This window comes from Lichenostomus cassidix, chromosome 5 (genome assembly GCF_008360975.1).
Source record: "Lichenostomus cassidix isolate B80296 chromosome 5, HeHo_3.0, whole genome shotgun sequence".
NCBI lineage: Eukaryota > Metazoa > Chordata > Aves > Passeriformes > Meliphagidae > Lichenostomus > Lichenostomus cassidix.
This window is the reverse complement of record NC_139486.1, coordinates 23,297,289-23,321,960: the sequence shown is the minus strand read 5'-3', so window position 1 is coordinate 23,321,960 and position 24,672 is coordinate 23,297,289. Positions and strand designations below refer to the sequence as shown.

Sequence of the window (24,672 nt, the reverse complement as noted above, 5' to 3'; positions counted from 1 at the left end):
GAAAAAAAGAAAAAAACAAAAAAAAACCAGTCACTACTGAATACTTCCACAAACTCCTGCCCACTATCACCAGCCCTCCACATGTTATTTATTCTCCTGGAAGTCATTACTAACTTAACCTAACCACCCCAGACTTCAGAGATTAATTCAATTAAATTATATGATGCATTATTGATTCAAACAAGTCTTGTGAGCTGGGATACATAGAACTTCATAATATCCATGCAACTGCAGCATGCACAAATCATATCTATTATCCAAACAACATACAATGAAGTAATGAGTTGACCCAGCACACAAGTTTCTTTGGGCCCATTTTTGCACCCCAGCATTTCAATTCCTAATCTGAAAACTGCATTCATCACACCATTCTGTGTTTTAATCTTGCGGTTTCTATAATTACACCACAGACAGAACAGCAACCAGTAAAACACAGTTACTTTGACTCCAGTGGCTTGCTGGACACTGGCATGATTTTCACCCAAACACAGGCCAACATATGACAGTAGAAGAGGTAGGGATTTTAAATAAACTTGGCAGGCTGCCCTGTGCTCTATTATGCTTCATTGGTCCTGCCCCCTGTCAATACAAAACTTCTCCCTACTGTACAATTCACCCATTAATCCTAGTGACAAACTATGCACTGCACCATACTTAACAAGTATTTGAAGACTTTATGATACTTTTCTTTTTCTCTCAGCCCATGTGGACAGATTTTACTCTTTAATCTTCCTCCATTAATTAGTTGTTTAAGCACTGTGATAATTCTTCTTGTTTTCCTTCAACACCTTCCGAACTGGCAATTTATCTGCCATAAGGAAGTGTTCTGAGCTGAACATAACATGACAGGATGCCTCTTTTCATCAGGCATCCATACAGATGATAATTACCCAACTATTCTCCAAGGAAGTATGTCTAGACATGTAGCCAAAATGTTAGCGTGCTTTTTTCTGCACTGCAAAATCATTATTCACGTTAAACCTATAACATATTTCACCTTTTCTTGTATTTTACAGTACTTCCTTGCTACTTTAGTAGCTGCATTTTTCCCAACAGAGTATTTTTAACTTATTATTTTATTATTTAGTTATCTATTTTTAATACTTGCCAATTATCCTTAATTCTCCTCTAATATTCACAATCCTTCCAATTTTAAATTGAAAATTGATGAGCTAATCATAATAGGTCATTCGTAATGCAGAATTTACAAGACACTTTCCATAAGCTTCACAGCTTGCTATATATTGTCAGATAGCCTTTCAGAGGTGACATGAAAGGCTTTTTTGCACCACTTCCCAAGAGCAGGCTTCAGCGGGTCAGCCTGCATTAGCCTGAATACTTATTGTTGAGATGAGGTTTCATTCTGAAACCTGTGAAATCTATTTGTGTATCTGCATTTGTAACCAAACAGGTGACCAAGTAATCAACACCTCCTAGGAACAGCAGGATTGCATTGTTTCAAGGACTAGAAATCTTTTATTTTTTCCCCTAGTTTAGGGATCATTTCTCTTTCCCTCCCATGTTCATAAGATATCTCTATTTTTCCCATTTCTCTTTGCTTTTACTTTTTACACCTTCTAAAGCATACCTTCATGAGATCCGTCCATAATGCCAACACTGTCCTCTGGAACAAGAAAGGGTGATTCCTCAAAGACTTCTTTCACCTGAGGAAAGAAATAGTGATTAGATTTCCTGGTGTTCAGAGTCTTGCTCTACTCTGAAGGTGACACAGTTTAATTTTACACAGCAGTAGAAAATGAGACAATTGTGTGGAATAGACAATATTCTTCCTCTTTCAAGGGCTAGGAAAGAAAGAAAAAAAGGATCATAGGTCTCTCTCCATGCCTTGCATCCACAGAAAGACAAAGGATTTTAGGACCATACAAGATGTTCTGTGAGTTTCATGCTATCATGGGATTACAGCCTCTTTCCACAGAAGAAATTCTCTTATGCTAAACAGAATAGAGAACTGAGTGAAAAAAAAACTGAAATAGGGAGAACAATACTCGTACATCCGAAAGAACTTAGTACTACCTCTGAAAGCAGAGCCTGAGCTTTCTCCTCTGACAGCAAGCGAAGTCCAGCTGTGGCTTTTAACACTACTGGGGTCTTCTTCCAGAGGTGAGGTGGCACAGCATCTATGGCCATGTCCAGCAATTTTTTGACACTTTCAGCACCCTAAAAAGAAAAATAAGTTTTTCTTATGGTTTCCTCCTATGGGCCATCAGAGAACAGGCCTCTCAGTTTCCCCTCAACACTTGTGAAAACAGTAATCAATAGCAGGAAATACCCACACCAAAGATAAATACAAAAACCATGCTAGACATCTCATTAGAACATTAAAGAGAATGTCTGCATTGGAAGGAAAGCTGTATTCAAAAACATATTTTAGAGAAGATAAATGTCATTGTTTGTGGAAGGCATTTTTTGGAAAGGATGGAGGGAAGTGAGAGTACTGACTACCTGACAAACCTAAACATCTTGCAGTATGATGAAACTAAATGGTGCAAATACTGACCGAGGCTACCAAGGCAAGGGGAAACATCTGTAGATTTCACTAAATAACATAAGAATTAACATAAGAATTCCAAGTGTGTCCATAGCAAATACTGTAATTTAAATGCTGGCTCTCAATTATTTCCACTGCTCTAACAATTACAGTTTGGCATTAGCAATAAATATTCTCCTGTGAAATGCCTAGAAATTTCTTATGGGGTGAGTTTTCCTCTCCTACCCCACAAACAGGACTTACTGAACTCATAGGTGATCTTATCAAAGTTTAAAAAAAAAACCAAAATCCATTCACTCTTCCATAAAATGTCACACTCATATTCTTCTAACATGGAATCCAACTGAGCAAAATGAGAAACCTGAAACCCCCACTATGCTAGCTCCCAGCTTCAAGGCTGCTAAAGCACATAAGACAGTGTATCTAATCTATCATTTCTCTGGCACCTCCTTTAGTTTGCAAAAGAGCTTCCTGTCAGCTCAGGGGGTCTGGAAAATGGCAGCTTACTTCAGAACTGTCCCTGTGCTGCACAAGAACAGGTTTATTTTAGCTGTCTCTGCTGTTTTCATTTCTGACTCCTGATCCAACAGAGTGGCACGGAAAGAGCGGACTGCACATTAATTTACAATCACCCACATTTGAAAGTAAAAAGGATGTACTTAACTTCAAATTTTTAATTAAAAATATAAATTTTTATGTTAATTAATACATCTGATTGTGGAAGATGTAACCATACAGTTGTGTTTCAAAAGACTTGGTATATAAACCAAACAGCAACGGTCCTGAGGCAGTAGAAGAAAAACTGCTTGTATGTAAGTCATTATTCAGCTAAAACTGTAATCAAATATTTGAACTGAGCATGACTCAAATGAGTCCTACTTATCCCTGAGCACTGATTTAGGAGCTATAGTTCCAAAGGTAACAGCAAAGAACCAAAACAAACAGTCTGATGGAACTCTGATTATAAGATCTGGCTTCAAAGTGCATCTTTATTCTCCATGATTTACTCACAAAAACCAACTGCTGTAGATCTGATTATACCCTGACTATAAAAATAAAACTAGGAGTCAGAGAAATGAACACTCTTTGCTTGTCAGTATAACATGACTAAAAAGAACCCTCTCTCCAGTCTTAACTCCTTACCTTTAAACTAATCAAATCGAAGCAAAATATACCCATTTTGAACTGTAACTAACACTGAAAATTTCAACCAAAACCTGAGAAAATTATTTGTAAATGAGACAGAGTATGTATTTATTCATATTTGGGGTAGCTATAGGGGAAATAAACACTGAATACGGATGCTGCTAGAGACAAAAATCACTTGTCTTTGAAATTCTCAAAGGCATATACTCTGAGTTATATAAACATTTAAGCAATTAATTAAGCCACTGTTCCACTGATGAAATATGTAAAACACCAGTTCCTATTTCACTGTGTAGAAATTAACTCACAAAAGTAGAGCAACAGGTTTGGAGAAACAGCAGTAGAACTTTTACATTTCTTCTTGACTTTTTGCAATTGCAATCAGTAATACTTGAACTGCTTGGTAGAATCTAAGTGATATTAACAGACGCAAGACGAACTGCCAGGGAATGAAGGAAAGTCTTACCTTTTCAGGCTGATCAGCATATGCAGACAGACCTGGCTTCACAGACTCGAAAATTTCCCCTTCCAACTCTGGAAGGTTTTCTGCACAAACAAAACATTGCATGATACAGTCAACAACTCAAATCTTTTTCTTTTATTTCCAAAAGGTTGCCCTCAACTCCTGTAAAGTGACTACCCTTGATTTCTCCTTGCAAACAATATTTTTCCCCTCCTATAACAAGTCTTGCTTCTTCACTTCAGGAACATGTCTCGCAGAACATTGCCCTTGTATCCTCCAAGTTCACAAACAATTTATTAATAACACATTGCTATAATTAAAAGTGTGTTCATTTAGTGTTTGTGAACTACAATAAGTTACAACAATGCAGCATAACTGTTGTCCACTCTCAGTAAAATTTCTTTCCCTTTGTCCCCAAGCTAATTGTGAAGTACTAGTGCATATTCAGACACACACAATCAACTCCTGATTATCCTCAGGTGATTCATACAACTCACAAAGACAGAACAGAGCTGACTGTGCTCAAGTACTTTGCTGAGAAGCCAAACAAGTTTGACCACTGCTCGCAGAGCAGCCTGGGTGTAGAAGCTATTCCTGAGTATTGCATATCACAAGCCATGAGTCCATCAGAACTGGACCTTGTACCAATCCTTCCAAACTATGGATGAAGTCATGCAAAGACATGTAAGTACTATGTGACACAAGTCTCAGCAAACAGCCTCCACCCTTTGCAAATCTGCTGGCTCACTGTACCCAAGCTAATTCATCCTCCTGAACCCTGTTGCGTGTGCAGCCAAAATTGGGCACCTCTGCACCGTGTGAGCAGCAGGTAAACTGGAGTGTGGTGCATCTGAGCACCAAAAACAGCGAGTTTTTTCATCTCAATGAGACATTCCTTTTAAACAGCTGCATAAATGAAAATGTTTGAAAATTCAGAACTCTCCAGTATACACAGAATTGTATCTCTGAGACTCAAAAGACCTACAAAAAAGATATTTATACAGCAAAACACAAAGACACATGGACAATAAGCAGCTGCCTGAGGGCCATTTGAAGGACAAACTGAAATCTTCAGTTGCCCTCAAATGCTGCGTTGGCAAAAAACAAAACTGTTTTGGGAAGTTGGAACCTAAGTCAACATACATGGGGGTCTTACCTGGGCTCTTCTGCACAAAGGTGTAAATATGAATACGGGTTCCAGTACTTCCTGCGTCAAACATGATGCCATAAAAAGTGTCTTCTTTGGCATTTATAGGGCACACATTAGATGGAAAGAAATCCTGAAACCACATTACCCTATTTGAATGTGACAAAACAAAGGGCAAAGAGGAAAATGCCAGTACTATAAGGATGGGAAGTCTGGAAGATGCCATCTTGCCAGGACTCTTTGAGGCTGTCAAGCATGTATCAGCAATCACAGAGCTGCAGGAGGTCCTGAAGAGGAAAAAAAAAAAAAAAAAAGGTATGGAAATTACCAAGAACTCTCTCTTCTATAACGCTGTCAAAAAAAAAAAAAAACCCAAATAAATCACTCTGTACACATCTATTCTGCCCTTTAGGTGCTTTCCAACACCTCATTCAAAAAGATTTGTTTAATTGCACTTTGTGCTACAACTACATCTAAGTGATTTGTTCTTTCAGAGTAAAGGTTTCTCCATTTCCCAAATGCAGAAGAGATGAAGTGGTTTGCTTCCCAATATTTCTAGTTTTGACTTTTAGACAATTCCCTTTTCTTATTTGTTTTGCAGATTCTCAACATTCGGAGTCTCCAGAACCTCCAAAAAGCCAAAATATTATCTGAAAAGAAGCATCACCAAAGGGAACTCTGGGCAGAACCACTTTACTCAAACATTTACACACTTGAGATGCTGTGGCAGAACACAAGTGTTATTCAGAGTCACAAACAAAGAGAATTTCATCTCAGGCTAAGAACAGCTGCTGGGAGAGATTAGCACACAGAGAGAAAGAAGGCATATCCTTCCAGTTGCATCCCTATCTCTGAGAAAAGTCTGTGCTCACAAGGGGGGCTTAACTGTAAAGTGCACCTGGGCTCTGCCTTTCAGTATTTTTAAATATTTTTCCTTTCTGTCTTTTTGGTTTGGCTTTTATTTTCAGAACTACAAACAACAACAAAAAAAACCCAGCAAAACCCAAAACACACCTTCACTAACCTAAAGCAGTTGCCCTGAATGCTCAGGTTGCTTATACAGCTTCTAACAACAGTTTCACAAACCAAAGCCCTAAAGCTGTATTACACAGTATTGGGCATCAGCTACAGCTACATCTCCCGTTAACATGTAACTCTTTGCATGTATTTTTCCTAAGAAATGCTAGTAAAAGACATGGGCTCAAAAATTATGGGGTGCCCAGGTAAAAAGGAGAATATATAGGCATCTTTAAAAGAGCATGTGGCCAGATGTCCCACCATATGCAGTATCGCCTGCACCAACCTACACACAGAGCACTCAGCATACAGAAGGTGCAAACAGCTCCTTATCACTTTCCAGACACTTGGTAACACATCCATCCACCCACAGCACTGAATATTCTACTTTATATGGCTGCTCATCTGCTCTGCCCAAGACCCCCACCCACCACTTGCTCTTACATTTAGACTGTCTTTTAGCAATCTGCTCAGCCCCACCATGTTCATTGCCTTGAAATCTTTACTTGCTGTCTCTATCCTACACTTATTCATTCCTAAACCCTCTCCTTTCTTCTCTGTGTGAGCCTGCTATAGCCTCTATTTCCGTACACCTTTCTCCCACGCCCAAAGAGCTCACTTATACTCCACTACCTTTTATCCCAGATTCAGCCCTTCTAAGACTTTTATTATTTGCATTCTTCACCTTTGTCCCCCGTTACAGCAAAGTGAGATTAACTTTCACCCGTTCTCAGCAAAAACTGTCACACTCCTCGGGCGTCTCTCTCACTCACTCCAGCATTCAGCTGTGTCTAGGGCAAACAAAGTGCACAGCCTGCTGCAGAAGGGTAACTTCACCTGTCTGCTGTGACCTTTATTTTTATCCTCCTGTTCAAAACACATGCAGAGAGATGCGGGCAGAAGCAAAAACTCCTGATCCTCTCTGCTTTAGAAGCACACTCTGAGAAGAACTGACCACAGTTCCACAAGCAGACAACATCCCTGGCCAGCCTCTGTGACAGATCAATTCCAACTGCAGTAATTTCTAAAGCATCTATATTTTATGTGGAAAGGAAACTAAATACTTAGTCCCGTAACAAAGTTCTCTCCTGAAGAGAGTTGGGAAGTACCTAGCAGTTTGGCAGTTTTGGAGCTGTGGACTAGGATGCAGCTGACATTACCCAGGTTTGCTTCATCACAGAAAGGAGGACTATCGAAAATCCAAGAAGCTGCACTGCTTTAACAGAACATAAGGAGCATTAGTGAGACCCTCCTTCCAGCAGGTCCGAAGAGGTGTTCTCATTCTCATGCAATATGGATTTTGTTTAACGAACTATCACAAATACAACCCAAGCACCTGCCTTAAGAACAAACTCCAGAGTCCTATTACAAACAGCACATGTGACACTTATGTAAGCCTCAGAATCTCTGATGATCCGAAAATATCTGAGCAACTGCCATCATTAACTCATAGTTTTCTTGCCAGATCTACAAGAAACTTAATCTCCCATTAAATTCCCTCACGAAGGTTCTCTTCTCTATCCCTTATCACACATCCACTACCATTTCACACTTTCTGTTTTTTACATTTCCCCTGACTTTTTTCCTTTCCACTTTTATACTTCTAAGGTCAAACAAAACCCCAACAAAACAACAAATTCACAACTGATCACCTTGGGATTTTATTTTTCTTCTCCCGCATTAAGAATGAAAAAAAGCACACTGAACCTCTTCAATGACTGATGAAGTCCATTTAATCAAGCACACTAGCAGAACATGGTCCACAAGAAGCATGAAAATTGATGAGGGTAAGAAATCAGAGACAAGAGAGAAATTAGCAAAGCACAACAGAAATAGCAATGCGAAAGTAATTTGGAAAGACAGAATCAAAAGGTATGGAAGTTTAGGGTAGAGACAGACAAGAGATAAGCTACTGAGAAGGAAAAGTATTTTCAAAACAGCTCCCCTCAAACAACTTAAAAGTCCTAGCTGGTATCAGGTGGAGAAATGAACAACAAACAGAAAGGAGAAAACAGGGTAATTGTAATGTGAGCACAAGCTCATTAATACAATCAAGCAGCTCAGCAAGGTAAAGTGTACACATCCCATCAATAGGCTCAGTTACTCTCTTTCAAAATAAGCAATAATAATCAGCATTGATCATGAACATGTTAGGCACATACCTGAAGCAGGATGGAAGCAACAGCTATTCCACTCCAGAGATTCCTAATGAAAACTTCCTTCAGAGCACCACGGCAAAAGACACTGTGCCTGCACTTCTTCACCTTCGCTGCCAGCTAATGGGAGTGGACTACATATCAGGCAAATTATAACGTCATGAAGGCACATCAAATATCAACTGAGTTGTTTTATTCAATTTTGAGTTTATCATTACTTAATACAAGCAGTGAAACATGCTTATATAACTACACCGGCTGAATTTCAAGAAGTTGAAAGTTAACTGAGTTCAACACGTTAGTAAAACATTTACACAAATGCTACAGTTGACCTCAACATCCCTGGCCTGAGCCCAGCAAAACAGGACAGAACACTCATTTCCCAACACAGAGAAACACATGTAAATGTCATCTGTATACTGCAGATTTTAGACACTAAATGAAAAAGCTGAAGTACATCCAATATAAAAATTCCAAAAATACTGGGATGTTGCTTTAAGACTTACAAGACTGAAAGCATGAATAGGAAGGAAAAAATCCCAACACACCACCACCAAACAAAAATGCCAACCAAACTCTCCTTAAACAACAAAAGTAAAAAAAATACCATAGTAATAATTAACCTTAAGACAGCAAAACACAACCTCACTTAAGAGTTCACCATACACAGAAATACTGGTAATTTTAAAGACAAGAAATATTCAATACTTGAATATTTCTGACAAAATAAGAGGTAAAACAAACCACACAACAGAAGCATCTCACTGTAAAAAGGAACATGATCTGAGGGGAGGGAAAAGCAGTGTATCTGAAATACACAAGCATCTCCCTTATGTTTCTTAATATAATATTGGGAAATATTTGGAGATACACAAAAATATTCAAGAATAATTGTAAATATTAATGACATATAAATGGCTAGGTAAATATTTTAGGAAGCAAACTAGACAAATTACATAATTCAATTAATATTGTACTTCCATGCTGAAGCACATCAGAAATCATTGAGAATGGAAAGTTCTCTGTGCTAAAACACTAACAAAATCTGTTTTCCAGATGAGCAGCTCTTATGGTCACAGGATCTATTTCCCAGATGAGAGCTTTAACACTTAACACTCATGACTAAATAAATACATTTTAACCTTTCTTTTTTTTTTTCCCCAGAAAAAAAAGTTACATTTTTTCTAGGCTTATTTTATCTAACGAAAAAATCCCCAGCTTGCCTGGATTATTTTGACAAAAGTTCAAGCTTCTTAAAAGTACAGTTTAGAAGACACAATAGAAAGAATAACAGAATTCAATGGTAGAATTTCCCAGTATTTCCATAAAAATAATGGCACAGTATTCTTTGCCCACATACTTGTTCGGTAAAATTCTGGCTCTAGAGCTTTAAACTCCAGGGGGAAAAAAAGTAGAACCGACTCACAAACGTGCGTTATCAGAAGTTTTAATCTTTCTTCCGCCGAACTGAGGCTCCAAATACGCATTATTTATTTATTCACTTTTCTGGCCAAGTGGGTTTTCAATTTTCCTCTTTAATTAGACCAAGGGAGCTTTTCCAGGAAACCGCTACCCTACCTTCCTGCGGTGCGGGCACTCCTTCAGAGCGGTGACCCCGCACAGCTGGGACTGTAACGGCACCTACTGCTGGGACAGCTGGGATTCCTGCAAAACCTTGGCTGTGGACAGCTTTGGGGCGCTGAGGGGAGGACTTTTCCTTCGTGCCAGGCTGGGAGCGCTCCGCTGCCCAGGACCGCCCTGGCGCCTCAGGGCCCCGCTCGACCCCGCCGCTCCTGCCGTGCGTCCTGCCTCGCTCCATTCCCACAGCTGCGACCTGAACCCTCGCCCTGAGCGCGCCTAAAACCCTCCCTACCTTCCTTTCCTCTCCCCTGGCCAAAGCCTCCGCGGTCCGCCCTGCGTCCCGCCGGCGGCGGGGAGCGCGGCCCGGGACCCCGCGGCTCTTGCCGGAGCCGGCACCGGTGGCGCTCGGCAGGAACACCCGCAGAGAAACGCCCGTCCGCTCCTCACCGGCCGGCCCGCGCTGTCACTCGACCGGGACGGGGCGTCCTCCCGCCCGCCCCCCGGAGTAACGGAGACGCCGCCGCCAAAGCGGCTTTCGCGTGTCTCCCGCCGCCCGCCCGGCCTCGCACCCAGCGGAGCGCCCTCCCGGGGCGCCGGGAGCGAGCGCGGCTCGGGGCGGCTCGCCCAGCCCGGGAGCGGCGGGCCGGCGGCAACCCCGCGCGCGCTCCCGATCCCGGCGCCGTTGGCCCCGGGGGCGCGGCGGGCGCGCGGTGTCCATGGCAGCGCGCGGACGCCGCCGCGCCCCTCCCCCCGCCCCCGCCGGCTGCGCGCGCTCACCGGCCGCTCGCGGCGCCGCATCCCGCCGGTCCCGCGCGCCGCGTCACAGCGCGCCCGCGTGACGCGCCGCCCGTCGCGGCAGTTGCGCGTGGCGGCCGCGCGCCCCCGGCCTCCCCGGGAACGGGCGTCTCTCCCGCCGGCCCCGGACACCGCTCCCGGCGCAGCCGCGGGCGGCACGGCTCCGGACGGCTGGGACGGCGCTGCTGCCGCCGCCGGCGGACGCGGGCGGGACTGCGCGAGCTCCCCGCGGGCGGCGCCCGTCCCGCCGGGCCGTGTGAGGGAGCAGCGCCCCCCGCGGGCCGGAAGGCGCGTGGCGGGCCGGGCTGCCGGGACGACCCCCCGTGCCCTGCCGCCTGCCGCCCGCTCCATCCCTCCCGCAGGAACTCCGCTGCCCGTGTCGCCGCCCCGCCCTCCTCGCGGGGACAGCTGAGCACCGCAGCGAGCCCAGCCCAGGGGCGCCGCAGCGGCCGGGGCTTCGTGCGTGATGGACGCGGAGATGCCGGAGCGCTTGTTCAGCTCGGAAGAGGAGAAGGCTGGGAGGGAATCTGCTGGGTTTGGCTACTTGGAGAAGGTTTTAGAGAACACGGAGCCAAACTCAGAGCACAATGCAACAGAAGCCCTATGCTGTAGCTCCCATTTCCTCTATAACAGATTATTTCACTTTACACCTATTCCTACTTTTCTAAATCCAAATACCAAGCACTATTCTTTTACAGTTAGAAAAAGAAAGTGAAAATGGAACGAAAATCCAAGTATTTTAACATCTTATTTCTTGAATAAGAAGATACAAAGCCCTGAGCCCCAGGACGTTGATGAGGTCAGTTGGTAGAGTATTTTCTTGCTCATGACCCAATGCTTTCTTTCAGCCTATCTTGTAAAAAAGATCTTACTTGGACCTTTCCCAGCAGGCTTTTTCTCACCGTATGCCTTTTTTTCTCCTTTTCTGAACTTCCTCAGCACTGTACCACCAACATACCTAAAATATGGCTTGCACTAGAAATTCAAAGTTCAAGCAGCATCAAATACATTGTAAGTTGTGAACTGGGCCATGTAATCTATAATACTGTATCTACATGCCCATGAATGTTTGTGTGACAAGAGTGAGGATTTTTTAACTGATTTTAAAATTTGTTTTTGTGGCATTTAGACTAAGTTCCCATTAAAAAAAAAAATCTCATGATCCCCTAAAGCCTTCTTTTATTGAAAAGCAGCTTTATAATTTCTGGAGGATGCTCTTGTGAAAGTCCATGATCATACAAGCAGACACATTTTCAGCTAGCACAGTGAGTTTTGATTAAAAAGGCAAAAATCTATGCAGCTGATGTTGCATTCAGTATAGAATCAGAGAGAGTGGACCATGATGAAGACTCATAAGCCTGGTTTTCAGATACCAACTCAGATACAACTTTACTGCTAATTATAACACTCCAAGGCAAGCAATGTCAGCTTACCCTGCAGGAATATGTAGGGTGGGGTTCTGGCAGGCACAGCTTGTCAGATGTGAGGCAGTCAAGCACACAAGCCAAAATGTAATACTCAGACATCAAGTTACCAGATAAAGTTCATAAGCAGGAGCCCTGGAGGCATTTATACATAAAGATAAAGAAAGATGTGAGACACTTCCTTTGGAAAGGCAGGCTGCCTCTTTCCAAAATGGAAGTGGAAGTGGACTGGGGCCTTTTTTGGACACAGATAGGAAAAAAAAACCCTAGGAGTAGAAGTCACAGGGCCCAGTTCTCAGAGGTGATTAAAGTATTCTAAAACAATTTTTGGACCTAGGAGTATTAAATATATTTTAGAATCTAGACTTCAGTGCCTTCTAGGCAAGAAACTATTTTTTAATAGGATTCAAAGGGTTGACTACAAAATTGTATTTTAATAGTCAAAAGAAATTTATTATTAGATACTTTAGACTATACTGTTGTATAACATAGAAGATACATTATTTAGCTTATTTTTATGTCAAATATTAAATAAAAATGAGAATAAACAGATGGGTGGAAAGCAGCAACAGCAGTGAGATGAGGCAGGTACATCATGATCAAATAGCATCTGCAGCTTGATCTAAAAAGGCAATTCATTATTAAAAAAGGAACATACAGGATTTGTATTTCTAGTACAATTATTTTAAACTATCTGTGTAAAAATGCCATTGAAAATTCAGATAATTAGAAAATATGCTTGCACACAAATGAAAAGATCATACAGGTGTCTAGAAGATATCCTGATAAAGTGCAGGGATAGTCCTGCAACTCTTCAGGGAGCAGGTAACACTGATTATAGACTGCTTTTGTTATAGGAGAAGATGGATTTTAGAATTTCTAAAGGAAAGAGCTAATGGGCTTCAATAGGACAACAGAAAAGTCAGAATAGCAATGCTGATTAGGGAGAAAATTAAGGCATTTTGAAAGTAGATGACTGTAGACAGTAGGAGAGGCTGTTAATTAGTATTTCTTTCCCAGGTGCTTGAGTGAATGCCAGTGTCTCAATGGTGATTTACCTAGAATATTTTACCTTTGCAACACAGAAAGTACTTCTGCCAACCTAGTATTTATTATACAGCAGGCCACATTATCAGATTCATCATCTTCTGCAGTGATCCTTCCACATATTCAGATGTTAACACCATAGACCAAGTAAGGCAGCTATACACTTTCCATGAACAGAGCCAGCAATTAGCAACTCATCTGCACTTTTTATTTTGGAAGCCAGCTTCTGAGTAAGGCTGTGAATTCTAGATCCCCTGTCTGCTGCTCTGCTGCTTTGACTGTGGGTTTGAAATCCATCTGAAATATACTTATGTTTCTTTTTCTTAAAGTTTCTTCTCAAAGTTTCTTCTTAAATCCATCTGAAATATACTTCTGTTTCTTCTTCTTAAAGGCTGTATTTCCCAAGCCAGGAGCTTGCAAGATCCTGTACAAAGCACTAGGATTTGGAGTAGTGGTTAGAATCTTGCATATAAACAGTTGGTATAACTTGGTGAAGATGTATTTTCATTTGTAATAAAGCCATTTACATGAAGATTAAGAGGTTCTGTGATCAAATTATGTGTCCATGCTGGAACCAGAAAAAAGGCATTCCTTGAAATGCTGTGCAAGGAAATTGGTACAGAGGTCCCTGAAATACTGTAAAAGGAAGATGTACACATGGGTTACAGGAGTTGCAGACCATCTCCTGTGAAGAGGGGAATAAAATCAACATCACACCTATCAACAGACACATATAAGGTCTTACCAAAGAACAGTCATAAATTGCAGAAATACATAAGCATGTTTTTAATTCGTAATCTAATTGCAAGGTGAGAATTTCCCTGTAGTGTATACCAAAGGAAAAAAACAAGATACAAACATTAGTGAATGCACAGCAATTGCACTAATATAGAGGTATCAGTTACAAGGCATCTTTACCAGGAGGCAGGATACAAAGTGTTCACATTCAGATTATTTCATTAGAACAAGTAATGGTTATAATCATTAGAAGAATATTATGTCCCATGGGTGCTTGAGTCAGATCCTGCAAATCCTTCATGGCTGCATCATCTTTCAGAAACCAGAAATAAAAATATAGATTCTCCAGTTCCAAATGCACAGATTCTTAAAACCAGAGTGTATATACCAAGCCCTACTCTTCTCTAGCAATAGGAACTTGCAGTCCCAAGAGTACATGACTGTGTTTGAGCAGATGTGACAAGGAGTCGATCAATCAACACAAGAAATACAGCTACAGTCAGGAAAGGAAACCAACAGACAAGGTCGGGGTGCTTTGTGATTAAAAAATGTGTTTTTTCTTCCTATTGACCTCTCTACTTACACTATTTTATTCAGACCCACATGATGCTGTGACACAAAGATACATAATACATGGTTATGTTTCTGCTTCCACAGTTTCAATTATGTTACAGGACGTGTAGGCTTGTATCTATTAGCACAGTGAAAAGGCACCAAACAGCTTTCAGGTATAATGGAATTGCTGGCAAGCGTGAGAGTACAAGCCACAGACAGAACAGGAACAGAAGTTTCCAAGCTGTCAGAGGCACAGTGAAGGTCACTGTACCACACGGAAATTTCTTTCATCCTCAGACAAGCAATCAAACATGCTTTTCTGAAAAATCCTTACAAAGCTGTTTCCCAATGTTTTGGAAACGGCTCGACAACTTGCCGTCTGCATCGTATGTAAAGTCACTTCTATGAGACACCCAAGGTGTCCCAGTTATGTCACTCAAAATGAGTACTCTGAGTAAGGTGAACTCAGACTCTTAATATGCAAGATAAAGAGGTAAATAAACCTGGTACAAGATGTAGCCAGGAGTGAGTCACTAAGGCTAAAGATACTAAAGTGAAAACCAGAGTAATGTTCAAGTTCACAGGGTCTGGAAAGAAACACAAATTAAGACCAATCTCAATTTGCTGCCCTTTCAGTTAGATAAGGCTGTTTAGTCTGTGATAGGTGGTAGGGAAAAAATTAGTTCAGCTAGCCAAAAAAACACTGACAGTAACAGAAAATCCAAACTGTGAGTGACATGAGCCTGCCCAATCTGCACAGAAACAGATCCTTGAGACAAAGGAGCTTTCAATTCATTCCCAGCTAAAGGATGATAGTCAGGACAAAGCTGGACAGTGCAGCATAGAAGGACACCAGGAACAGCATCTGCAAAGGCTGATTTAGTTTCCCATAGTTGGCATAACCACAGCAGGCTTGGCAATGGTGGCATCTTCCTCTTTCCATTGAGAAATTATAGTTTTCAGCTGTGTGTAGAACTGCACTCCCTGGAGGAAAGGAGACACCCACAGATCAGATGTTTGGCTTTATAAATTCCTCGTGTCTGCACTAGTGGTATATTGAACAGCTTTTGCTTTATCAACACAGTTTAGAGTTTTCTTGTGTGGAAACAATTGTCAGCCTGTTCTTTTTACCAGTTCCACAAAAATTGTGGTTCTGTGAGAAAGCTTGCTAGTTATTGCTCCCTTCTCAAATTTCCTAAAAAGACTTGCATTTTTATATCTAAGGGAAAAAGAAAGAGGAATTGGCTATCTATTATTGTAACATGCACTGTGGTGCTCTGATCACTGGCTGGTTTTCAGTTTCCTGGCTGAAATGGCTTCAAAATCTCCTCATTAATGAGGTCTGATGACCATCTCCCCATTGCTATTTGTAACATGATTTATTACAATTCAACCCAACAGAGTACTCTGAATCAGAATGTTACCTGTTTGCCATAGAAATTGGTGTCCCCTCTGAAAGAAGCACGAGAGCCAGTGAAAGAGAACATGGGCAGAGGTACTGGGATTGGAACATTGACACCCACCTGCACCAAAGGAAAGCTGCCATATTAGTCACAAGAAATAGCAGATTGCAGAGCACTCTCCAAAGGTTACTGCATTTTGTTTCCTTATATCTGAGGCTGGGTACTGCTGGCTGAGAGGGCAGTGATTACAGCTGAATGGTTACCCACTGTAAATGGTGAGGGCTAAAAGCACCAATTCTAGCTGGAACATACCTGCCCCACATCTACTAAGTGAGAATACTTCCGAGCTGTGGCTCCATTGGTGGTGAAGATTGCAGTTCCATTCCCATAGGGGTTATTGTTCACCATCTCAATGGCATCATCCAAAGTGTCTGCTTCCAGCACCACTAGGACAGGCCCAAAGATTTCCTCCTTATAGCAAGTCATGCTTGGCTGCCAATACAAACAGCAGAAAAATCAGCTTGTATAAAGGATATAAAAAAACCATGCTAATAAATAGGATATAAGAAAGACACAGGCTGTTAGTACTCATAATATTCCTAGGATTACTGATCATACTGCATTGCCACAGGCCATCCTTCAGTCCTCCTTACCTTTTCACCATTTCCCAAGCCCTACCCCCTATCTAGTCCACTAAAGAAGGCACCATTTTTCACCTCCAGAGTGCTTTCTGCTTTTACTGCCTGCATTACAATGAGTATTTCATTGACACTGTGCAAGGGAAGTCTGAACCATTTATGGGCTTTCTACCTGGTGATCATTGATTACTGACTGATTTGGCTAACCTATTTTTCAGCTGACCCTGAAATAAACACTAACAAACACTGGTTTTGGTCATCTTACCTTGACTTTGGCAAGGATCGTTGGCCCAACAAAATTGCCATTTTCATAACCCTTCACTTTGACATTACGTCCATCCAGAAGAAGGCTAGCACCTTCTTTTACTCCTTTCTCAATCAGACTGCAAACTCGTTCCTTAGCCTGGGGACTGATTAGAGGCCCAAGATCTGCTCCAGGCTGGTCTCCTGTGAAGAGGCAGTGACACCAAGTTTTTAACTGTGACAACTTCCTCTTCAAAGGCATCAGGGAGATAACTACACAGGCAGGAAAAATCTGAAAATGTTGATGTTTCTAAGACACAGAAAAAAGATTTGAGACATTGATGAACAGGAATAATAGCCTGCAGCTCTCATAATCAACAAATAAGAGAAGTTGTAAGCATAGTTTTAGATCACTAGGAAGCCAAAACTCAACAAGCGATTCTTCTCAGAAAGGAAGCTTTTCCCCTTTACAGCATTTTATTGAATATAAACAAAAGATAATTCCCCTAAAATTAATAACAGTCTAGCTTTTCCAAAGTACTTGCTTCCATTTTTCTTTTTTTTATTGTATGCTTACTACAAATTGGAAGGATCTTGAAATGAGGTTGCTATATAAATGGCAGATTTGAGTTAAACATAGGATTTAACCTCAAATCTGCAGTTAAAACAAGACTGATCCTGCAAACATTGCATCACAGTCCCACCAGCAAACTGAAAACATTCCTACCTCCAAATCTAGGGCTGTGTTTCCCAATCCAGACAATCTGCTAGCTCCTACTCCTACACATCAAACCTATGGTGCCAATAGCTCCAAAGGTCACAACACGGTATGGCAAACAAGCTGACCTAAAAAGTTATGGCTGTAAAGAAGTGAAGTACTTTGCAAAAAATTATCACAGTCTGTACCTGCATTTACACGTAGATTTTTGGCTCTGTCCACAAGCTCTGGCAGCCATTTCTGAGCTTCTCCCACTAGAATTGCTGTGGACAGGGCCATGCATCGTTGGCCAGCTGCTCCAAAAGCAGCTCCAACCAGCTGGTTCAAGGTGTTCTCTTTATTGGCATCAGGCATCACCACACCATGGTTCTTGGCTCCCTGAAATACAACCCACGGTCTCCCATTATTAACCATCCCAAAGTGCTCCTTCTCTAGCCCTACAGCAATGACTTCTTAGAGTAGCTATGACTGCTACCAACAGGCTGGCAAGAGGGCAGCCTCATCACTTAACTATCAGCAGCAAAGTCAGCTCCTGCTGCTGAGTGGTGTGGTCCTCTTAACATTCACAGGAGACAGAGGTAGTCTGTGTGCTAAAATGTGCTCCATTCAGAGACATTACCATGTTGGCCTGGACTCTCTTGCCATTCCGGGATCCTCTCTCATAGATGTACTCGCCAGCCTGATTAGATCCCACAAAGCTGATTGCTCTGATATCCGGATGGTCACAAATGAAATTCACAGCTTCAAATAGGAAATAATACATTATAACTGTGGTGCACAAATGCTTCCCTTTGTTCCATCCCCACAGCACCAAATCTATGCACGTTTCTTCCTAACAGAATTCTCGCCTCTGTGTTTCCTACATCTGAGCTTCCTTAAAGCCTGTCTGTACATCTCTTTACTCACTTCTGAGCACACACACTCCTGCCTTGTCTTCATACTCCTGGCTCTCTGACATCTCTTTATGCTTTGGGCATCTCCCAGTGTGTCTGAGCAATGCCAAAGTTACGCTACAGTTCTCCATTTGTATCGTTGTGTCCTGAAGCTACTTGTGTGCTGTAAGAAATAGCATGTTAGGAGCCAGAATGCTGGCATCCGCTTTATACTCAGTGAGGCATTTACTTCTTGTTTAGGCTTCCTTGGGAAACCATGATGATTTATTTACTTATTTCAGTTGCAAGTTAGGTTGCTAAATAGAATTTGAGTACTTACATACCTTGGGAACTCGGACCCCAATCCCCAAAATTTTATCCACCATATCTCCTGAAAGATCTGGTGCAAGGTGGTAGAGACTGTCTCACTCACCTTTCACCTTCACCAATAGAGCTGAAGCATCTGTCTGAACCCATCTAACAGCAGCAGTCTCAGACTCTTCAATGGTACCTCCCACTGAGCACAGACCACAACACGTACACTTGTCACCTCTCAGGAAGGGTTGTTATTACCTTCATGTTGTCCATGGATAATATTCAGGGTCCCATCGGGGGCACCAGCATCCTGAAACAGCTTGGCAAGGAACATTAGTGCTCCTGGAACGCGCTCAGATGGTTTCATCAAGAAGGTGTTTCCACAAACCATAGCCATGGGGAACATCCAAAGGGGAATCATGGCTGGGAAGTTGAACGGTGCGATTCCAGCACACACGCCCAGAGGCAGGCGGTAGGTGTAAGTGTCCATGTCTTTAGTGATGGAGGGCATGGTCTCTCCAAGGATGAGGGACGTCACACTGCAAGCATGTTCAACCACCTCTGCAGCAGAAGGGGCAATGTGCTGCTGGATGGTCTGTTAACAATTAGTCCCCAAACTCCCTTTTCACTTCTGCCTTGACCCACCTCTTTCTTCCAGCCTCTTCTCCTATAGCTTAAAACTCATTGTGCTTCAGAAAATCCCTTTGCTCTGCCAAGCATTGTGAGCAAATTATGAACGGATTCTCCCTTGACCATGCTATACATCCTTGTGATAGGAGCACAACAGCCCCAGTACAAAATGCACACGTACAATATTATTGTACCACCTGGGACTCAACCTTAGATATCTGAGCACAAGCAAGAAGTTCTTATCCCTTTTTAGTAATTTGTAGTCACTCCTAGAACAAGCTCCAACAACTTGGAAGTGATTTAACAATACTCTGAGAAAACTCTTCAGCTTAGAGTTACAATTGGCACTTTTCTTTGAGTAGGGGCTCTAGAGGGAGCAACATATACAGAGCAATCAGTTGCTCAGGAGACCTCATCCCTTCCTATGAGTTTGAGAACCCCCTTTTATAATAGTAGGAACTAGCAGCTTACGGAGGCCTCGGAACACATCTCCCTCAGCATCAGCCAGGGTCTTCCCTTGCTCAAAGGTGATGAGTTTGGAAATTTCTTTCTGCAAATGGAAAACACAAAGTTTATGAATGTCAGAAAAGTGCTCACCCACGTAATAGAGCACAGGGACAACACAGAATCAGCAGAGAGTTGAACATCACAGTGAACAGACTGAACAGAACCCAGAAAAGCCTATACTGACTGATTTGCTTCTTGTAGACAAAAAAACAACAACCCACACAAGGTGACATTTTAGAAAAAAATCATCCTAGTATTGGCTTGTACTCTAATGCTTTCAGGTATGACACCACATACACACCAAAAAAGCAATCAGGGAAACCCAAAGACATAGTAACATACTTGTCTTCATCAACTGGCACATTCTCCATCAAGGCTCAAAGATCCTTTTGTGGTCTCTTGGTAAAGGGACAAATTCAGAATAATATTCCCTAAGAAGCACTGCCTCTCTGTTACCATTTGATGGGAAGTGTTTTGCTGCATCTCTCAACAGTGTCTCAGTTGGCTCCTTGATCATGGCAACTTCTCATCAAGAACTCTGTAAACCCCAAGTCTCTCCATTTAGTTCCTAAAGTCAGCTGCAATGCGTTCAGCCTCAGCCATCACACACAGCTGTGGCATCTCACCAGATTGTCTTTGATGAGTTGTTGATAACGCAGAAAGATTTGCTGGCGACTCAAAACGGATGTTTCTGACCAGTTCCAAAACGCCTTTTTGCAAGAAGCCACAGCTGCCTCCATCTCACTGGCTGTGGCTTTCGGTACACAGCCAACCACCTCATTTGTGGCCTGAAAGAAAAAGCAAATTGCATCAAAACCCAGCTTTTCTCATCTGTTCCTGCCAACCATTCAACAGTCCTTTCACAGCACACACCTAATATCCTTGTTCTATAAGAAGTTGTACTTCTGAGGGGAGAGCACAAAGGAGACATCCTTCCTTGATGGACACAAAATGCCTGGGTTAAAACTGGAGTAGTTCTAAGAACCTGCACTCCAAATACCTCAAACTAGGCATCTGGAAAACTGTGAATGAAGTGCTGATTTCCAAGATGGAGTTGAAGTGACTTGTCTGTCTTGAAACTTCTAGAGAGTATAAGGCAAAAGTTTCTGTGGACTGTGGTCTTCTCCCTGTCCATCATCTTCATCTGCTGTCCCTCTTGCACATTAAATGAGGCAATATTCCTTTGGGAAAAGCAGTACATGACTGTGCAATTGGCAATTAGCTTACATATACCCCTAGGCCAAAGTAATATTTTTACAACCAACCTTAGTTCTACAGTATTTTAACTTTGACGTTGCCAGTTTAACCTCCTTCTAATACTCTCCTAAAACTTAAATCTGCTTTGATATGATAAAAATTTCAGATATATTACTAAGAGAGAAACTACTCAAAACAAGAGGAAGAAAATGAAACAAGAACACTGGTTGCTACATAGTGCCCAAATGAGCTTCACAAACATGGCTTGCTGCTCTGATAACTTCCACACAACAAACGAAAATAGAGCTTTACAGAGAAGATTTAGAAACTGTTGTCTTAATGCTTACTAGGGAGGTCAGGAGGGTCAGAATTCTGAGTGTAACCTCATTTCCATTTGGTGGAATAGTCTTTGATGGGGTACACTTAGATTAGTAGTACAAGTATACTAATCTATTTTGCACTGCATAGCATCCAACTTCTTTGTGGGTCACAGACAGAAGCTCTCTGAAAGGTGAGGAGCTTCAGCTGTTAGGATTTTTCACCTTTTTACTCTGAGAGTAATATCAGTCTCTACTAGGACTTCACATTCAGCTGGCATCAAATTACACCCAGTTGATTTCCTATACAGGGTGAACCCTTCAGAAATTTGACATACTGACCACAGAGCCTTTCTATGAGGGGGAAAAAAAAAGTAACCAGAGTTTAGGCTTCCTTTCTGGAGATCAGGGGCTTACTACATCGGGTAAGAAAAGGAGATAGTAACTTTTCTGAGACTGACATTTCATGTGAAAAGGAAACTTAGAAGCAGTAGTTTATCTTAAGCTCCAAGTCTAAACCTTTCTCAAGAAACATATGTACTTTTCCCTTCTGCCACATCTCTGAAGAAAGGCGCAGAGCTCCATTGCACAGTGATCACTACTATTTAAGCTGAGACCATGTCACTTACCGGGTTGTGGATATCAATCCATTCAGTAGTTTTGGACTCAATAAACTTCCCATCAATGAAAAGTTTGGTTGTTGGCTGTGGAGGTCAAAACACTGGACAGTGAGTTATTTTTAATCTCAACATGCCTAAAAACAGTGTGCCATATTACATGCAAGCCTTCATCATTTACTGCTATGTGAACCACTAGAGAGTCTAGATCCAGTCTTCACAGCAAGACCCAGCTAATTGCTTTCCACCCCATTTTTCTCCCACTTTACACCAAAATGACCAAAATTCTTTCTAAAAGCAGTTACTAGAAAAAATACATTCCTATACTTACGTTCAGAATAATTTGTCTATTTAATCAAAACCTGAAAAACTGCAATTCATAAACGTTCAAAAGAAACGGTTAATAATTCACTTTGTGAGAATTCTGTGAACTCAGTGCAGACTGTACCAGTGTCCTGTGTGCCTCCTTCCCATCAAGCCACTAAGCAGGTTCATCTTTCCAGTTCATAGCTACAAGCAGAAAATTGGACTTTCCCCACTCCCTGCTTGGTCTTGCAACAGAGAGCAAGGAACCTGCCTCTGTGAAGTTCACAGTGACTGTCCTGGCTAGCAGCACAGAAAACAGAATTTTCTCACTCACACACAGAGGAGGGACAAGGAAAGTTTGGAATACAGGCTTCAGGCAAACATTGAACAGAATAGAAAGCAGATGTAGATGCTGTAATTAGCACTAGATAGGCAACAAAACTGTGCCATGCAGGAAAAGATTATGACTGTATAAATTAAGAAACTAGAAAAGAGGAGTTGACATTGGGGTTAAGGAGAGAACTAGAAGAAAGCACGAACCTGTTAATCATGACACAAAACTGTGACTTGGAGACAACAGGTAAGAAAAAGGGGAAATAGGTTTTCTGCATGAATAATTGAAATGGGGCAGAACAACAGAACAGGGACATAAACCTAAATAGATCAGAAAACTGAAGAAATTATGATGTGGAATTATGAAAGGGAGATGAGGACTTGGATGCTATTGAAGGTGTAACGGAAATAGATCATAGAAAGAATCAAGAATATAAATGGTATTGCTTAGACAAGTAACGACAGTGAAAACTGGATGAAAATGAAAAAAAGTGAACAACTATTTTAGTTGGAACAAACTGAGAAGGCTTGGAGACGAGAAAGCTAGGATAAGAAGTGTAAAATAAGTCTGTTACTGGCCAAGCAAGACCTAATGATTTGGAAAGCAACACTAGGAGAGAATTAAAAAGTTGCAGATGATTATGTAGCTGGAATAACACTTGGGGAAGAGAGGCAGAAATCTGTGCCTACGAAAACACAATCTCCTCTAAAACCTGGAAGGAAGCACAGGAAATCTGAGTCCCTTGACTGAGCTTCCTAACTGCCAGAAAAGATGCTTGTTCTAGTGCTGGTCTAAAGAATGACAAACTGCTACGGCTGTCAATCATTCCATTAGCTCAAGTGCCATCTATCTGCAATGGAGCTACAAGCTCCAGTGTTTTAAGACCCACATGGACTTCAGTGCAATTGAATTCATGTTTTTTCCAAATTGCTTAAAAAGGATATCTTAAAAATTGCACATGCAGCAAAAAATATTTTAAGCAAGCCAGGAAACGCTGAATTAAGATTAATTGTACTTTTTCCATAACATCGCCGCCTTTTTTTTCTTTTCTTCTGTAGAGAATGCACCTGCTGTGGAAACATGGACGGTAGGAGAGACTATTTGTGGAATCACGGTTCGGAGTTTAGAGAGTGTTCAGACATGGACAACAGAGGGAAAAAAAGGCAGTACATCGACTAAAGCTGTTCGATACTGTCCGAAGGAAACCAGGTCCTCTCTGTGCTGCAAACAGATGCCATGAGGCCAGTCCAGAGTCACCAGGAGTACCGCGAGGTGACTCCCTGAGCGGCCACCCCGCGACCCGCGGCGGGAGCTGCCCGGGCGGCCACCGCTCAGCTCCGGAGTCTGACAAATAGGACATTTTTTCCGTCCCTCCGGTCAAGCACGAGGGCAGCGCCGGTGTTTGTCCCACCGGACCCACCCGCACCCACCGGGGCTCCAGCCGAGCCGGCAGGAACGGCCTCAGCGGAGCGGACCCGCGGGAAGTGTCCGGCCAGCGGCGGCGGCACCGGGGCTCTGCCGCGCCTCCCTCCCCTGCCCACCGGCTCCGCTCCACGGGACGGGCACTCACCACCGAGGAGGAGAACGACGCGGCGACTGAGGCGATCCAGGGGGCACCGGCTCTCCGCGGCAGCTGGACGGGGGAAAGCAGAGAACACCTCAGGGCGGGTCAGGCAGCACCTATCCCCGGCCCCCCATCGGCCGCTCCCCAGCCGGGACAGATCCCCCCGCGGTGCCAGGGCCAGCTGAGCCGCGACCACCCTGCGCTCCCCGAGCCGCGGGAGCCGCTGCGGGCCGGGGGCAGCCGCCTCACCCTGAGCGCCAGGCGCCGCCCGCCCCACGCTCCGCGAGCCGCTGCCGCCGCCGCCATCCCTGCCGAGGGTCGCTGCTCCGCGGCCCCCGACGGCGCCCCGCCCCGCCTCGGGCCCCGCCCCCGCCCGGCTCCAGCCAATCGCCGCCAGCAGGCGCTCCGGCCGCGCCTCCCGCGGCCCCCGCCC

General features: G+C 42.9%; 3 protein-coding genes across 11 annotated transcripts in view; 1 reads left to right on the top strand and 2 right to left on the bottom strand.

Moving 5' to 3' along the window:
- Positions 1 to 10,918, bottom strand: part of ENTPD5 (ectonucleoside triphosphate diphosphohydrolase 5 (inactive)) — a 30,017-nt gene extending 19,099 nt beyond the window's left edge. For 3 of the 8 annotated variants that reach the window (XR_014852551.1, XR_014852552.1, XM_085061836.1), the window contains exons 1-6: positions 10,312 to 10,455; positions 8,445 to 8,558; positions 5,275 to 5,552; positions 4,122 to 4,201; positions 2,035 to 2,178; positions 1,589 to 1,664 (exon numbers count right to left, since the gene is read on the bottom strand). Coding sequence is in view for 6 of the 8 variants with exons in the window: in XM_085061836.1 (XP_084917962.1) it covers positions 1,589 to 1,664; positions 2,035 to 2,178; positions 4,122 to 4,201; positions 5,275 to 5,491 (517 nt within the window). In the remaining 2 variants the exon portion in view is untranslated. The other 5 variants (XM_085061837.1, XM_085061838.1, XM_085061839.1 and 2 more) reach the window with 5 other exon arrangements.
- On the top strand, positions 8,054 to 13,936 carry LOC146436158 (uncharacterized). The gene is made up of 3 exons (XM_085063790.1): positions 8,054 to 8,069; positions 10,291 to 13,565; positions 13,628 to 13,936. The coding sequence occupies exons 1-2, from the start codon at positions 8,054 to 8,056 to the stop codon at positions 11,424 to 11,426; spliced, it is 1,152 nt and encodes a 383-aa protein (XP_084919916.1). The 3' UTR covers positions 11,427 to 13,565; positions 13,628 to 13,936.
- A 120-nt stretch (positions 13,937 to 14,056) lies between these two features.
- On the bottom strand, positions 14,057 to 24,599 carry ALDH6A1 (aldehyde dehydrogenase 6 family member A1). Of its 2 annotated transcripts, none has more exons than XM_085061825.1 (12): positions 24,489 to 24,599; positions 24,246 to 24,308; positions 22,048 to 22,122; positions 20,531 to 20,692; positions 19,869 to 19,947; positions 19,026 to 19,328; positions 18,200 to 18,321; positions 17,769 to 17,958; positions 16,885 to 17,066; positions 16,294 to 16,473; positions 16,003 to 16,101; positions 14,057 to 15,562 (listed from the first exon to the last, which is right to left on the bottom strand). In XM_085061825.1, exons 1-12 carry the CDS (start codon positions 24,543 to 24,545, stop codon positions 15,458 to 15,460), a joined length of 1,617 nt encoding a protein of 538 aa, XP_084917951.1. In that variant the 5' UTR covers positions 24,546 to 24,599; the 3' UTR covers positions 14,057 to 15,457. The 2 variants fall into 2 exon arrangements, with proteins under 2 accessions (XP_084917951.1, XP_084917952.1); XM_085061826.1 differs by having other exon boundaries at positions 24,249 to 24,308.
- Positions 24,600 to 24,672: the final 73 nt, after the last annotated feature.

What these genes read in the sequence shown, in the direction of transcription:
- ALDH6A1 (XM_085061825.1), bottom strand. Translation starts at nt 24,545, where the DNA reads ATGGCGGCGGCGGCAGCGGCTCGCGGAGCGTGGGGCGGGCGGCGCCTG. An exon ending in TATCCATGGACAACATGAAG is followed by an intron (nt 18,322 to 19,025) that starts GTAATAACAACC and finishes TCCTATTTGAAG; the next exon opens with CTGTGAATTTCATTTGTGAC. An exon ending in CCAATTTCTATGGCAAACAG is followed by an intron (nt 15,563 to 16,002) that starts GTAACATTCTGA and finishes CCTTTCCTCCAG; the next exon opens with GGAGTGCAGTTCTACACACA.